This window comes from Oryctolagus cuniculus, chromosome 21 (genome assembly GCF_964237555.1).
Source record: "Oryctolagus cuniculus chromosome 21, mOryCun1.1, whole genome shotgun sequence".
In the NCBI taxonomy this organism is placed as follows: Eukaryota; Metazoa; Chordata; class Mammalia; order Lagomorpha; family Leporidae; genus Oryctolagus; species Oryctolagus cuniculus.
The window spans coordinates 7,139,209-7,155,774 of record NC_091452.1 but is presented as its reverse complement, the minus strand read 5'-3'; the positions used below and the strand labels follow the sequence as shown (position 1 = coordinate 7,155,774).

The 16,566-nt window shown below is 55.5% G+C and overlaps 1 protein-coding gene across 6 annotated transcripts in view; it reads left to right on the top strand.

The window, feature by feature from the left end:
• CFAP251 (cilia and flagella associated protein 251) overlaps positions 1–16,566 on the top strand; it is a 72,436-nt gene that overhangs the window by 527 nt on the left and 55,343 nt on the right. For 4 of the 6 annotated variants that reach the window (XM_051837764.2, XM_051837763.2, XM_051837760.2 and 1 more), the window contains exons 2-7: positions 1,332–1,729; positions 2,648–3,037; positions 7,034–7,174; positions 9,133–9,242; positions 16,084–16,113; positions 16,307–16,418. In XM_051837764.2, coding sequence (XP_051693724.2) covers positions 1,349–1,729; positions 2,648–3,037; positions 7,034–7,174; positions 9,133–9,242; positions 16,084–16,113; positions 16,307–16,418 — 1,164 coding nt within the window. In that variant the 5' untranslated portion in view covers positions 1,332–1,348. The remainder of the gene's footprint in view (positions 1–1,331; positions 1,730–2,647; positions 3,038–7,033; positions 7,175–9,132; positions 9,243–16,083; positions 16,114–16,306; positions 16,419–16,566) is intronic. The other 2 variants (XM_051837766.2, XM_051837762.2) reach the window with 1 other exon arrangement.

The window sequence follows — 16,566 nt, the reverse complement described above, 5'->3', positions numbered from 1 at the left end:
TTATTTCCCCTCTCGCACACACATTTAGGTTATGCGGGTTAATTGACTTGCCCACGGTCACAGAGCAGGCGGGTGGTGGGATGGGATTCAGTGCGAGACAGGCACTTCTATAATGTTTTATAATTCTTATTTGTTAGAAAGGGATATAGAGACAGAGAGGTCCCTCTCCTATTCTCCAGTTCAGTCCCCAAATGCCCACAGTTGCCAGGTTGGACAAGGTCGAAGCCAAGAGCCCAGGACCCATCCTGTGTCCTGTGATGGTAACAGGGACCCGGGTACTTGAGCCGACACCTGCTGCCTTCCAGGGTGTGCATTAGCAGAAAGAATTGGGAGCAGAGCTGGGACTTGAACCCAGGCACTGCCTATGGGATGGTGGGCTTTCCACGAGGTGTCTGAACTGCACCAAACACCCACCCCCCCAGAGGCCTGCTTTTGACCCCTGAGATACACTGTTTCTCTGGTTCCTATAGTCAGCATTGTTGCTGATGTCCGGGTTCTTTGTTTTGCTGCCTTTGGGTCTGGCAGTGTGGCGCAGTAGGTTAAGCTGCATCCCATGTGAGCACTGGGTCAGGTCCTGGCTGCTTCACTTCCTATCCAGCTCTCTGCTAACACACCTGGGAAGGCAGTGGAAGATGACCCAAGTGCTTGGACCCCTGCCACCCATGTGTGAGATCCAAATGGTGTTCCTGGCTTTGGCCTGGCTCAGCACCAGCCATTATGGCCATCTGGGGAGTGAAGCAGATGGAAGATTGATCTCTCTCTCCCTCTGTCCCCCCCACCCAGTAACCTTGCCCTTCAAATAAATCTTTAAAGAGGAGTCTAAGGTTACCCTTATAAAGATGAGAGCCCTGGGAACAATACTTTCTTTTTTAAAGATTTATTTTATTTATTTGAAAGGCAGAGTTACAGAAAGAGGTCCTCCATCCGCTGGTTCACTCCCCAGATGGCTGCAACAGCCAGAGCTGAGCTGATCCGAAGCCAGGAGCCAGGAGATTCCTCCAGGTCTCCCACGCGGGTGAAGGGGCCCAAGGACTTGGGCCATCTTCTACTGCTTTCCCAGGCCACAGCAGAGAGCTGGATGGGAAGAGGAGCAGCTGGGACTAGAACCGGCGTCCATATGGGATGCCGGTGCTTCAGGCCAGGGCTTTAACCCGCTGTGCCACAGCGCCGGCCCCGGAACAATACTTTTAAGATTTGGCCTGGGCTTTCCCAAGAACATGAATAGTGCTGTGGTAGGGAAGCAGAGCTCGGGACTGCACATGCATCGACAGCTTAGTGCACCAGGAAGTCAGAACAGCCTGCTGACGATCCTGACCCGCCTTTCTCTGAAGGAGACTCCCGGGGAAGAATGTCCGATGCCGGAGAAACCCCCCCAGAAGAAAGGAAAGGACACGGAGAGACAGAAATGGAAGAAGACGACGCTGACGCTGAGGAAGTAGATGATTCCCGCCCGGAATCAGGAGAGGACACGTTACCATGGAGGCGGTCGCAGGAGGAGGAAGAGGAGAGGGATGAGGAGGAAGAGGATGGGGAGGAGGGAGAGGAGAAGGTGGGAGAGGGGGAAGAGGGGGAAGAGGAGGAAGAGGAGGAGGAGGAAGAAGAGGAAGAGATGGAGAAGGAGGAGGAGAGTGAGGAGGAGACTGAAGGAATGCAGAAGAAAACCTCCGTGAAGTACCGGGACTTCAAGCTGAAGAAAACTGCCTCTGACTCTCTGTCGGGCAGTTCCTTAGTAAGTGGTCACTGCGTCACCAGTCGCTCATCCTTCAGGATGGCTGCCGGCACCCTTGGTGTGCTCCAGCCTGTGGGTCAGAGACAGATGGCACCCGGTCTGTTCCCTTGAGGAGCCCTAGGGTGTGATGTGCCAAGTGCAGTGGGAGGGGCGCAGGGAGAGGCTCGGAGGGGAGACTTCCCGGAGGAGGTGTGTGCATGGCTGACTCCCAGGGGGCTCGCAGGCATCAGCTGACGTGTGACCAGGGGACCAGGGGCTTCCCGCAGACCTCTCCCCCGGGAGAACCCAGCTCTGGCCCAAGAACAAGTCCCTCTCCAGAGACTCCCCAGGGCCACTTAGAGGAGTGGTTGTGCTGTGGCAGGTGTGCTAGGAGGCCGAGGGTAAACCCGCATGTGTAAACCGCGGTTCATTATGTAAGCACAGAGTGTCCCGGTGTCCTTTTTTTTTTTTTTTTTTTTTTTGGCAGGCAGAGTGGACAGTGAGAGAGAGAGAGACAGAGAGAAAGGTCTTCCTTGGCCGTTGGTTCACCCTCCAGTGGCCGCCGCGGCCAGCGCACCGCGCTGATTCAATGGCAGGAGCCAGGTGCTTCTCCTGGTCTCCCATGGGGTGCAGGGCCCAAGCACCTGGGCCATCCTCCACTGCACTCCCTGGCCACAGCAGAGAGCTAGTCTGGAAGAGGGGCAACTGGGACAGAATCCAGCGCCCCGACCGGGACTAGAACCCGGTGTGCCGGCACCGCTAGGCGGAGGATTAGCCTAGTGAGCTGCGGCGCAGGTGCCGGCCCCGGTGTCCTTTCAAAAACGACCCTGAATTCCACAGGGGGGTAACACGGGACAGGCTGAGGGGGTCAAGGGGAGCAGGGTGGGTGGGGAGTGCACAGCACGCGTGTTGGGTCCCTGTCTCCCTTTGTTTCTTCAGAGAAGCCCTAAAGGTAGCAAGACCAAGGATTCGTTCCAGTCGGGAAGCTCCATGCCCGATGAGCTTTCCCGAGGCCCGAGCTTGCAATACGAGCTTCTTGACTTGGAGCCAGGCAGCTCTGAGGAGCAGCAGGTTGGTCTTCACGAGAGGCAGTCGGCAGGTGAGCTGGAAGAATGGACCGACCAGGCACCACCCGGCGGAGCGGGGCCCAAAACAGCTGAGGAACCCATACAGGGAGAGAAGAGACGAGACAAGCGCGTGTCCTACTCCCTCTATGAAGAAGTCAAAGAATTCCCATGCAGGGTGGCGGTCTCCAAGCAGTCCCAGGTGTCCACCTCCACGGAGGATGGTCTCTTCCAGAAGGTGCCCGCCCCGGAGGTGCAGCCCCTGGTAAGTGTAGCGTGGGCCTTGGCTTCCCGGTGCCCGGGGGTGTGTGCAGTTGGTGCCTTTATGCCTGTGGTGAGGAGATACCACCAGGGGGAAACTTTTTAAGCTAGTGGTAGACTTGGGTCTTTGAACACTCAGCGGAGGGCTCCGGCTAGACGCGTGTGTTGGAACGTGAACTTGGAATGCCGCATCTGGGTCCCACAGCATTGCCTGGCAGGCGGGAGATTCCAGGCGGATTTTGTCTTTTGCATAAGGTGCCAGTTGGTGGGAGAGACTCCAGGTCGAGACTGGCGGCTCCCTCTCTTCCCCCTCCCTCCTCACCTCCTTTCCCCTCCCTGCACTCCTCTCTCTCCAGCCTTGTAAAACTCCTTCTTCATTCCAGGATCCCTCCCCTGCCCCTCTGGCCTCTCGAGCTCCCAAGCCCCGCCTTCCAAAGGGGAAGCAGCAGGAAGAACACCAGGTGGCCCGAAGGAGCCCTTGGCACCGCTCAGAGTATCCCAGAGAACCACCATCTGCAAGGAATAAAGATATTACCATTTAGCAAGAGACGGGAGATGAGGGTTTCTCCTTCTTCCTCTGTCTGCTGCGTTCTGCAGATTGTGAACTGGAACTCGTCCTTTCTCTCTCTCTCTGTAGATTCTTGCCTTTGCGAGACTTGGAAGGGGCCACACGGTTCCTAAGGCACGGGGTGGGGGTGGGGTGGGGGGCTCGGTGAGGACCAGGACTGGATGGGGATGGGGCTGGGGCTGTGTGTGGTTGGACGCCTCCTTCTCGTCGGTTTGGCTGTGTTTGAGCAGGAGGTTCTGTCTGGTAGCTTCCGGTCGTCCCGTGTGAGGGAAGTAATCGTTGCCCGAGGACTGGAGTGGGCAGTGGCCTTGCCGAGCCAGCTGGCGGGGAGCGGCACCTGAGGAGTGACCTCAGCGCCGGCCCTCTCAGCCTGACTCCCTGCAGAACCCAGACTTCTAGGGCATCTCCCTCTGCAAGTTGATTTAGCTTTGGGGCTTTACCTTCTTTCTTCTTTTATTTTCCTTGACTTTTATTCGTCATTTCTTCTTTTTTTGCAAAAACGCTGTTCTTTATACAAAATTCAGACAACGCAATTGAGAGCACTCCAGAGATTGTGGGGAAATGGAACTGAAAGTTCAGTTTATTTGGGTGCAAACACGTGTTTTGAATCCGTGCATAACGTTTTCACACTGTGCATTTCCTCTAAACCTTTTGCAAGCTGCTGGTGTGGGGTTGAAGAAAGCAAGGATTGTTCTTGCTTGCATGCCCCCACTCAGACCGTTTACCTGGGGATCCATGTGATCTTTTTGTTTTGTTTTGTTTTTTGACAGGCAGAGTGGACAGTGAGAGAGAGAGACAGAAAGGTTCCTTTGCCATTGGTTCACCCTCCAATGGCCGCCAGGGCCGGCGCGCTGCGGCCGGCACACCGTGCTGATCCAATGGCAGGAGCCAGGTACTTATCCTGGTCTCCCATGCGGGTGCAGGGCCCAAGGACTTGGGCCATCCTCCACTGCACTTCCTGGCCACAGCAGAGAGCTAACCTGGAAGAGGGGCAACCGGGACAGAATCCGGCACCCTAACTGGGACTAGAACCTGGGGTGCTGGCGCCGCAGGCGGAAAATTAGCCTATTGAGCCGCGGCGCCGGCCCCTCTTTTTTTTTTAAATTTATATTTTAAATTTGAGGCCAGCGCCGCGGCTCACTAGGCTAATCCTCTGCCTTGCGGCTCCGGCACACCGGGTTCTAGTCCCGGTTGGGGCGCCGGATTCTGTCCCGGTTGCCCCTCTTCCGGGCCAGCTCTCTGCTGTGGCCCGGGAGTGCAGTGGAGGATGGCCCAAGTGCTTGGGCCCTGCACCCCGTGGGAGACCAGGAGAAGCACCTGGTTCCTGCCTTTGGATCAGCGCGGTGTGCCGGCCGCAGCACGCCGGCCGCGGCGACCATTGGAGGGTGAACCAACGGCAAAGGAAGACCTTTCTCTCTCTGTCTCTCTCTCTCACTGTCCACTCTGCCTGTCAAAAAATTATTTGAGAGGTAGAGTTATAGACAGTGAGAGGGAGAGACAGAGAGAGAGGTTTTCCATATACTGGTTCACTCCCCAAATGGCCACAATGGCCAGAGCTGGGCTTGATCAAAAGCCAGGAGCCAGGAGCTTCCTCTAGGTCTCCCACATGGGTGCAGGGGCCCAAGGACTTGGGCCATCTTCCACTGCTTTCCCAGGCCGTAGCAGAGAGCTGGATGAGAAGAGGAGCAGTCAGGACTTGAACCGGTGCCCATACAGGATGCCAGTGCTGCAGGCTGGGGCTTTAGCTCGCTGTGCCACAGCGCCGGCCCCAGACCACCAGGGAAAGGGTGGCTCGCTCTGAGCATCTGCTGTGGCCGTGAAAGCAGCTGGGGTGTGACTCGCGGGCTTGTGGTCGCCGTGTGCGTAAGGCCGCTCTGTGGCCGCTGAGTGAGGCGAGGCCGGCATTGACCTTCTGAATCTGTTTAGGGATCTTTCCTTCTTATAACCAGTTTCTGAAGTGGCCAAATGACTTCCCAGGTCAAGTAAGAGGATTTTTTTAGGATTAGCACATTTCCAAAAAGAACAGTTTCATCGGAGTACGTCGGCTTTCACGAACCAACCAAATAGGAAATAATTCTGTTCCTAGAAGTTGCAGCTTGAGAGGATTTTGATTCCGTGATTCTACCACTCACACCCACACAGAAAGAGTTCTAAACAGGGATCTAGACCACAGGGGGTGAGCAGATGGGAGCAAGAGAGGCAGCAGAACCGACAGACGTCAGCTGCCGGCCTGCTCTGTGCTCCCTGGGGGATTCCTGTGGTTTGTGAGTTTAACTCTAGCTGTGCAGTGTTCAGAGGTTTTATTTCTGTATTCCAGGCTAACTCACTGATTTTGAGTATTTGATCCCTTTCGGTACTACTACATTTGGTTGACTCTAGTTAAGGTTTTTTTTTTTTCTTTTTTAAGATTTATTTATTTATTCGAGAGGCAAAGTTACAGAGAGAGAGAGATCTTCCACCTGCTGTTTCACTCCCCAAATGGCCTCAATGGCCAGGCCAAAGCCAGGATCCTGGAATTACGCACAGGTCTCCCGTGTAGGTGGCAGGAGCCCAAATACTTGGGCCATCAACCGTTGCCTTTCTAGGCGCACCAGCAGGGAGCTGGATTAGGAGGGGAGCAGCTGGGGCCAAACTGGCACTCTGATATGATATGACAACAGGTGGCTTTAACTGACTGCATCACAGTGCCAGTCCCTCTAGTTAATTTTTAAAATAGACATATTTTTAAAAAAGAAAAATTTATTTATTTTAAAGGTAGAGTTATATACAGAGAGAAGGAGAGACAATGGTTCAATCCCCAAATGGCTGCTACAGTTTTAGCTACACCAATCCATAGCCAGGAGCCAGGACCTTCTTCCAGGTCTCCCATATGGGTGCAAGGCCCAAGGACTTGGACCATCTTCCACCACTTTCCCAGGCCATAGCAGAGAGCTGGTTCAGAAGTGGAACACGAACCGGCGCCCATGTGGGATGCCTGCTTTGCAGGCGGTGGCTTTACCCGCTCCGCCAGCCCCCATTTCCGGTTTTCTGAGGAGCAGCCATACTGCTTTCCCTAGTGGCTGTGCCACTGAACGCTCTTGTGGCACTAATGCACCAGAGTTCTGGATTCCTCGTTTCCTGGTGAAGTTCTCCCTGTTGCTGGCTTTTAGCATACTCACGGGGCTGGTGGGCTGGGCCTGCTAACTCCATCACACCGCCCCGGGGCCTTGCTGTCTGTCCCGAGGACTCGCCTGTTGGGGACGCGTCCTCCTCAGGCCTCGTGGGGTTCACCTCCTTCTGTGACAGGCGTCTGTCCCGCAGCTCCTCCACGGTGCGGTCGGGGACTCGCTGGGAGCGGCCTCTCCGTGCAGGACTGTGGGTGCGGGCTCCTCCCCTGCGGGCACCCGCCGCTCAACGCCTGCAGCCCTCGCCCGTGTTCCCTCTCGTCTGCAGACGGTGACCTGGACGTTCGGATGGAACAGCTCACTCCCCGTCTTCTACATCCGCGAGGAGCGCCACAGGGTCCTCCTGTACGTCTGTGCTCACACGGTGGTCATCTACAACACTTTCTGGAACAGGCAGCACCACCTGCAGGTGGGGGCACCCTGGCCCTGCACTTCGGGCCCGAGGCCGGCCCTTGCCCTGGCCCTCTGGTCCCTGCCCCCACCTCCTGCTTCCCCTCAGCAGCTTCTCTCCTTGCACGCCGCTCTGCCCCTCACCCTGCGTCCCCCACGCCTGACACTGTGGCCGCCTCCCACGATGTGTGCGTCTCCACTGGGTGACCTGGTCAGCAGCGCTGTGTCGCCCTCTTACTGGGCATCCATCGTTACATCAGGACCTTCCTGGTGGACCCCTACATCAAACATATCACAGAGTTTTTAGTTTTTGAAAGGCAAAGTGACAGAGCGAGAGATCTTCCACCCTTGATTCACTCCCAAAATGCCTGCGGCACCTGGCACTCTGGAGCCTGGAGCCCCGTCTGCGTCTCCCACATGGGTGGCAGGGACCCAAGTACTTGAACTCCAGAGCCCACACTAGCCAGAAGCTGGAGTCAGGGAGAGCCGGGACCTGAACTCAGGCACTCCCATGTGGAATGCGGGTGCACCAAGCATCTGCCCCATCACTGAGCACTTGCCAAGAGCCCAGTCAGCACTCAGCATTGTGCCAGGGATCCAAGATGCAAGAGTGCAACTTAAGAAATTGACTGGCTGGTGCCGCGGCTCAATAGGCTAATCCTCCACCTGGCGGCGCCAGCACACCGGGTTCTAGTCCCGGTCGGGTCGCTGATTCTGTCCCGGTTGCCCCTCTTCCAGGCCAGCTCTCTGCTGTGGCCCGGGAGTGCAGTGGAGGATGGCCCAAGTGCTTGGGCCCTGCACCCCATGGGAGACCAGGAGAAGCACCTGGCTCCTGCCATCGGATCAGCGCGGTGTGCCGGCTGCAGCACGCCAGCTGTGTGGCCATTGGAGGGTGAACCAGTGGGTGGAAGACCTCTCTCTGCCTCTCCTTCTCTCTGTGTAACTCTGACTTTCAAATAAATAATAAATCTTAAAAAACAAAAAGAAAGAAATTGACTTTCTGGAAGTCCAGAAATGGACAGGAGGAAAATCAGCCAGCAGGAGGTTGGTTGACAGTGGGGCAGGGACAGTGGGGGAGGGGAGCTTGTTGTGAGCAGGTGCAGGTGAGATGTAGGCAGCTTGAGTCCAGCCCCAGCAGTGTCAGGTGGCTGGGAATGGCCTTGGCTGCTAGTTCATCCCTCATTCGTTCGTGGCTCCAGGGTGCACCATGTCTGCTCCGTGGTCATGAGCAAGGCAGCTCTAGTCTCTGTCCTCATGGGGCCGCCAGTGGATGTTAAACGAATGAACCCAGGCGCCAGGATCCACAGCGTGAACAGGGTGTGGGAGGAAATGTAGAAATGCCGGGGGGCGGGGTGTGGAGGCTCTGGGGGACAGAGACTCCCCTTAGAGCTGCCCCGAGCGCCCAGTGGGGGTGAAGGAGACGGGAGGCGGTGCGCCCAGTGCGGGTGAAGGAGACGGGAGGCGGTGTGCCCAGTGGGGGTGAAGGAGATGGGAGGCGGTGCGCCCAGTGGGGGTGAAGGAGACGGAGCAGGTTGTTTCCCAGCGGGGAGGGCTGCCCCCTTGTTGGGGGACTGTGGGGGACGATTGTAGGAGGATGGAGTGGAGGCAGAGTGAGGAGTATTTTTGCTCCCAGAGTGAGGCTGGTGGGGAGCTTGGGGGCCGGGACAGGGAGAGCCCAGGTGTTTACTTTCAGCCAGGCTTGCGAGTTGGGCACGGGCCTCAGCCCCCAGGGAGGCCCCATCTGTGTGGGTGTGGCCCATCCTTCTGGTGTTTGGAGAAGGGCTGAGAGCTGCCCACCAGGAGGTGGAGGGGCCCCTGGGTGGGGGGGAGGGGAGGTGGGGACCCAATGGAGTTGAACTTTCAGCCGCAGGAGCCTGGAGAGGAACTCAGAGCTCTCGGTGGGCCCGGCTTCCGCTGCTGGTGCCGGGGCCGGGCGACATCCTGGGTGTTGGAAAGCATTTCTGTCCGTCTCCACAGGGCCACCCGAACGTCATCTCCTGCCTGTGTGTCAGCGAAGACCGGCGCTGGATTGCCACGGCGGACAAGGGGCCCGGCTGCCTGATCATCATATGGGACTCCTTCACAGGGTAGGCTTTGCCTCGTGACCCTGTCCCTGCTTTCTGGGGCCAGGCATGGTCATACCAGTGCCCAGAAGATTATTCCAGGGTAAGCCAGAGGAGGCTGACTCATAGTAACCCAGTTGGCACAAGCTCCGAGTGTAAGCCGATGCCAGATGCCAAACTTACCAGGACAGTCCTTAATAGTCACCACTGAGCGTCCCCTGCCCCGGCTGTCTGTGTCACCACCAAGTGTCCCCTGCCCTGGCTGTCCATCCATGTCACCACCATGTCCCCACCCCATCCCCCCACCCCAGCTGTCCATCTGTGTCACCACCGAGCGTCCCCCGCCCTGGCTGTCCATCTGTGTCACCACTGAGCGTCCCCCTGCCCTGGCTGTCCATCCGTGTCACCACCAAGTGTCCCCCCACCCTGGCTGTCCATCCGTGTCACCACCAAGCGTCCCCCCGCCCTGGCTGTCCATCCGTGTCACCACCAAGCGTCCCCCCGCCCTGGCTGTCCATCCGTGTCACCACCAAGCATCCCCCCGCCCTGGCTGTCCATCCGTGTCACCACCGAGCGTCCCCCTGCCCCGGCTGTCCATCCGTGTCACCACCATGTCCCCGCCCCATCCCCCCACCCCGGCTGTCCATCCGTGTCACCACCGAGCGTCCCCCCGCCCCGGCTGTCCATCCGTGTCACCACCGAGCGTCCCCCCGCCCCGGCTGTCCATCCGTGTCACCACCGAGCGTCCCCCCGCCCCGGCTGTCCATCCGTGTCACCACCGAGCGTCCCCCCGCCCCGGCTGTCCATCCGTGTCACCACCGAGCGTCCCCCCGCCCTGGCTGTCCATCCGTGTCACCACCGAGCGTCCCCCCACCCTGGGTGTCCATCCGTGTCACCACCGAGCGTCCCCCCGCCCTGGCTGTCCATCCACATTTGGAGCTGTCCACACTGGATCGTGGATGCACCGCTCATTGGCTGTGTTCTGTTTACTTGCCCTGCCGTGGCCGTAGCTGTGTTGACGGCGGGAGGCAGTCCCCTGCGGGTCTCCCGCAGCCTCTCTCTGCTTCTAACGGCTCCTCTCTGCTCACAGCCCCCCGTTGCCTTTGCTTGTGATCCCTGGACTGTTTCTAGATCAGGTCGAGGTCCCCCCATTGCCCTGCACCCAGCTTTCCCTGTTGTGCCCATCTCAGAGCAATACGGTCACACCTGTTCTCAGCCAACACCTAGAGTGGCTGGGGTCCCCTTCTGTCCCCGGCAGTGCCCCCCCCTCTTTTTTATTTTTTTTATTTTTTTGACAGGCAGAGTGGACAGTGAGAGAGAGACAGAGAGAAAGGTCTTCCTTTGCCGTTGGTTCACCCTCCAATGGCCGCTCCGGCTGCATGCTATGGCTGGCGCACCGCGCTGATCCAATGGCAGGAGCCAGGTGCTTCTCCTGGTCTCCCATGGGGTGCAGGGCCCAAGCACTTGGGCCATCCTCCACTGCACTCCCTGGCCACAGCAGAGAGCTGGCCTGGAAGAGGGGCAACCGGGACAGAACCGGCACGGTGCCGGCCATAGTGCCCCCTCTCTATCCCAGGGTTCCTCCAGGGCACCCCCGTTGGCTGTGGGTGTCTTGTCTCTTCAGCCCTTCTTGGTGATGGCCGTTCCTCGGCTTTTCCTTGTCTCTGATGGCCTCGATGGCCTGGAGGGTCGCAGGCCAGGGGGTTTGCAGGCTGCCCGTTGGCTGGGATGCTCTGATGTTCTCCCCACGATGACTGTTGTCATTACCTTCTTGATGGGCTCTGATGGCTAGAAATGCAGGCGAGCCTCCCCGTGGGTAGTCAGATCTGCTGGGGGTCTCCTGGCCGGAGCCCAGGCTCAGGTAGCTGTGCGGCAGCCCCGTACCCTCCCCACGTCAGCCCTGGGGACGCTGAAACCAAAAAGTTCCTCGCTTATGGCTACTTTCCTGCCAGGGCACCTCAGAAAGAGTAGAGGAATCTTGGTGGGCAGGAGCAGTGCTACTCACGATGTCCACGGACCGAACAGGGGCCTCTGGGAGCTTGGATGGCGACTTGACTTTGATCCTGCTATGATTTTTTTTTTAAAGATTTCTTTTATTTATTTGAAAGACAGAGTTACAGAGAGAGCGAGAGCCAGAGCCAGAGAGAGAGGCCTTCCTTCCATTGGTTCACTCCCCAAATAACCTCAATAGCCAGAGCTGAGCTGATCTGAAGCCAGGAGCCAGGAGATTCCTCCGGGTCTCCCACTGAGGTGCAGGGGCCCAAGCACTTGGGCCATCCACCACTGCTTTCTCAGGTCATTAGCAGGGAGCTGGATCAGAAGCGGAGCAGCGGGGACTCAAACTGGTGCCCATAGGGGATGCCAGCACTGCAGGGGAAGCTTTATTTGCTACACCACAGCACTGGCCCCCTGCTGATTTTTTAAAAAATCATTTTGAAACATGTAATGGAAGAATAAATTATCTTAATATCTAAAAAAGTATTTCTTTGAAAGGTAGAGTGACAGAGTAGGAGAGATGGAGATCTTCCAAATGCCCACAAGAGCTGAGGCTGGGTCTGGCCGGAGCCAGGAGCCCAGAACTTGATCCAGGTCTTTGACGTGGGTGGCAGGGATCTCTGACCTTTTCGGCCATCACTGCTACCTCCCAGGGTGCACACTAGCAGGAAGCTGGATCAGAAATGGAGAGTAAGGGCCGGCGCCGCGGCTCACTAGGCTAATCCTCCGCCTAGCGGCGCTGGCACACCGGGTTCCAGTCCCGGTCGGGGCGCCGGATTCTGTCCCGATTGCCCCTCTTCCAGGCCAGCTCTCTGCTGTGGCCAGGGAGTGCAGTGGAGGATGGCCCAGGTGCTTGGGCCCTGCACCCCATGGGAGACCAGGAGAAGCACCTGGCTCCTGGCTCCTGCCATCGGATCAGCGCGGTGCGCCGGCTGCACCGCGCCGGCCGCGGCGGCCATTGGAGGGTGAACCAACGGCAAAGGAAGACCTTTCTCTCTGTCTCTCTCTCTCACTGTCCACTCTGCCTGTCAAAAAAAAAAAAAAAAAAAAAAAAAAATGGAGAGTAGCTGGTGTTGTGGCATAATGGGTAAAACTGCCACCTGCAGTGCCGGCATCCCATATGGGCTCTGGTTCAAGTCCTGGCTGCTCCACTTCCGATCCAGCTCTCTGCTATGGCCTGGGAAAGCAGTAGAAGATGGCCCAAGTCCTTGGGCCCCTGTACCTGAGTGGCAGACCCAGAAGAAGCTCCTGGCTCCTGGCTTCAGATCAGATCAGCTCTGACCATTGCAGCCATCTGGGGAGTGAACCAGCAGATGGAAGACCTCGCTCTCTGGCTCTACCTCTCTCTGTAAACTCTGTCTTTTGGCCGGCGCCGCAGCTCACTAGGCTAATCCTCCGCCTAGCGGCACCGGCACACCGGGTTCTAGTCCCGGTCGGGGCGCCGGATTCTGTCCCGGTTGCCCCTCTTCCAGGCCAGCTCTCTGCTGTGACCCGGGAGTGCAGTGGAGGATGGCCCAAGTGCTTGGGCCCTGCACCCCATGGGAGACCAGGAGAAGCACCTGGCTCCTGGCTCCTGCCATCGGATCAGCGCGGTGCGCCAGCCGCGGCGGCCATTGGAAGGTGAACCAATGGCAAAGGAAGACCTTTCTCTCTGTCTCTCTCTCTCTCACTGTCCACTCTGCCTGTCAAAAAAAAAAAAAAAAAAAAAAAAAAACCTCTGTCTTTCAAATAAATAAAATAAATCTTTAAAAAAAGATTCACTTTATTAAGGTGATAAATTAGAAACCATAATTCTTCGTTCAACTTAAATATGTACCATATTTTTGCAATCACCTTTGGGAATACATCCATTAATGTTTGCCCTCACAAATTTGGTTCTTAACTCCTTTTTAAACTGCATTTAGAAATTGAATATACTGTCATTTTAAGTTTTTTAGCTGTCTGATAAACAGATGCTTCACCAGTACTTAAGTGATTCTTATAAATTTAATAATTTATACATAAATTAGGTAAATCTTAATTTCTCTTAAGTGTTGTAATATTGCTTATATACCTAATTTGGTTTTGATTTAAAATCACAAGTCTGCATCAACTACATATTGTAAATTAGATATCCAGATCTAATCTGTTGGACTCTGACATTTCAAATTCTCTCTCTCTTTTAAACATTTATTTATTTATATTTAATTATTTAAAAGGTAGAGTTACAGAGAGAGAGAAAGACAGAGATATCTTCCATCTGCTAGTTTATTCCCCAAATGGCCACAACAGCCAGAGTAAGGAGATTGTTCAGGGTCTCCCACATGGATACAAGGCCAAAGGACTTGGGCTGTCTTCTGCTGCTTTCCCAGTCATTAGCATGGAGCTGGACTGGAAGTGGAGCAGCTGGGACTTGAACCAGGCCCATATGGGTCACTGATGCCACGGCTTTACCTGCTATTCCACAGAACTGGTCCTTCAAATTCTCTAAAATGTCACTTGCTACTTGGGCTGGCACTGTGGCGCAGTGTGTTAAGCTTCTGCCTGTAGCGCCAGCATCCCAAATGGGAACTGGTTTGGGTCCTGGCTGTTCCACTTAGGATCCAGCGTCTGCTAATGTGCCTGGAAAAGCAGTGGAAGATGGTCCGAGTCCCTGGACCCCTGCCACCCATGTGAAACACCTAGAGGAAGCTCCTGGCTCCTGGCTTAGGCCTGGCCCAGCCCTGATCATTGTGGCCATTTGGGGAATGAACCAGAGGATGGATCTCTCTCTGTCGCTCCTTCTCTATGTGACTCTATTTCAAAAATAAATAAATCTTTTTTTTAGAAGTCCTATGTTCCTAAGGAATTGAGCAAATTCTCTTACTACACATATGTTAATAGTACAAGTCCAGCTGAGTTCATCTTCTGTATACTTAATAGAACCTGAGTGGTCCTCAGCTAAGACCCAGACTGTGTTCCCACAGGGCACTGGTAGGACATACTGAGCCTGTGTCTGCTCCCTTATGGGGACTCCAAAGGCTGTGTGTGATGCATGCAATTCTAAAGTGGGGTGGAAAGCCAAGGAAGGTCCTGCCTCATCCAACCCCGTCTCCAGACATTAAGCATTGTTTATGGAGCCTCGTCCTCCAAGCTTTTACACACACGTGTGTGCTCACACACATGCACACACGTGCACAGATGTCACTGTCTATGTTGTTTCTCAACTTATGTTTTTTACCAAGTTTTGGCCACTTTCCCACATTTAATTCATTCTTTTAAAAACATTTTTAGATACTTATTTGAGAGGCAGAGATAGAGGGAGCTCCTGTACACTGATTCATTCCCCAGATGCCCTCAACAGCTGGGATCGGGCCAGGGCTGAAGCCAGGAACTCAGTCCAGGTTTCCCACACGAGGGGCAGGTACTCCACTACTTGAGCCATCACTGCGGCCTCCCAGGGTCTGCATTAGTAGGAAACTGAGTCAGGAGCTGGGGCTGGGACCCAAACCAGGCACTCTGGTACAGAACATGAGCGTCTTAAGTGACTTTTTTTTTTTTTTTTTAGATTTATTTATTTGTTTGAAAGAGTTACAGAGAGGGAGAGGGAAGGGGAGAAGGAGAAGAGAAGTGAGAGGGAGACGGAGAGGATCGTCTGTCTGCTGGTTCACTTCCCAAATGGCCACAACAGCCAGGGCTGGGCCAGGCCAAAACCAGGAATGAGGAGCTTCATCTGGGTCTCCCACGTGGGTGCAGGGGCCCAAGGACTTGGGCCATCTTCTACTGCTTTCCCAGGCCATAGCAGAGAGCTGGATCGGAGGTGGAGCAACCAGGACTTGAACTGGTGCCCATATGGGATACTGGTGCTGCAGGCAGCGACTTTATCTGCTACACCACAGAGCTGGCCCCGTTAAGTGACATCTTAACTGCTAGGCTAAACACCTGCTCCCTATCTTGTTTTTTTTTTTTTTTTTTTTTTTTTTTTTTTTTTTTTTATTGAGGGCAGAATAGTTTTTCACTATGTGGCTTAGCCACAGTATTTCTTAACACTCCTTTGGTTGTTAGATATTTGTGTTATTTCACTTTTGGTATTAGAGTGGTACACAAAGTCCATGGATTTTCATTTCTCCTTGTTGACTTTTTTCTTTTCTCCAGAGAAAGTCACAGGAGTGGAAGTGCTGGGTGATATGCTATGTGCATTTAAAATTCAGATAAGTGGAGCCAAGTTTCTGTCTGGATATATCATGCCGGCTTGTGCTCCCACTTGTGTGGGAGAGTGCCTCTTTTCCCGGGAGCTGGGCCAGTGTCCAAGTCTTCATTTTTTTTAATTTTAATTTTTATTTGAAAGGCAGAGAGAGAGATAGGGAGATAGGGAGAGAGAGAGAGAGAGAGAAACATAGGAACAGAAAGTTCCGATGCATTGGTTCTCTCCCAAAGGCCAGGGCTGAAGGCAGAAGTTGGAGATGCAATCCAAGTCTCCCCTGTGGGTGGCAGGAACCCAACCATCACTGCTGCTGAGGGGCTGTGTGAGCAGGAAGCTGGAGCCAGAAATTGGGGCTGGGACTTGAGCCCAGTTACTCTGATGTGGGACGTGGGTGTCTTAACCACTAGGCTGCAAAGCAAAGTGCCAAGCATGGGACCCCCACCCAGTTAACAGGTGGACAAGGGACTCAGGACTCGGGTCCACAGCTCACATCCAGCCTCTGGTTGGGCTTTTTGTCGCTGAGGGAAAATTCCATTTTGAAGTGTGCACTGGAGTGGCATGTAGTCGATACACCAGTGTGGAAGCGTCACCTCCTCTGAGCCCCAAAACATTTTCGTCACCCAAGGAGGAGACCCTGTACCCGTGGGAGGTCGCATCCCGTCCCCACCCCCCACCCAGCAACCACAGGTCAGTCTGCTTTCCATCTAGGGATCTGCCCGCCCTGGACACTTCCTGGAGGTGAATCACGTGCATCTGGCTTCTCGCACCGGGCTTCACGTTCCCAGGGCTCCCCCGTGCCATAGCCTGTGCCATTGCCTCATTCCTCTTTCCGGCCGCGTCGTGTCCCACTGTACACAGAGACCCCGTTGTGTGCTGTCTGGGGAGGTGCGAGCCCCGGTGCGAGTGCCCGCCTCCCTGTCCTGTCGTGCAGCATCCCCGTGCACACCATCTTTGACAGCTGCCCCGATGGAAGCGGCATCAGGGCCATAGCCATCACGCGCGATGCCAAGTACCTGGCCACCATCTCAGATGCCGAAATCCAGGTAAAGGGCCCTCTGGATTGGCCTCAGCAGCTGGCCGAGCTGCCAGGAGTGTCCCCGTGGCCAGCTCTGCTGCAGCCACTTGGCGTCTGGGACGTTCTCAGGAGATGCGCAGACTCCACCCCCCGAGCCTGGGCCCGCCTGCCTGCAG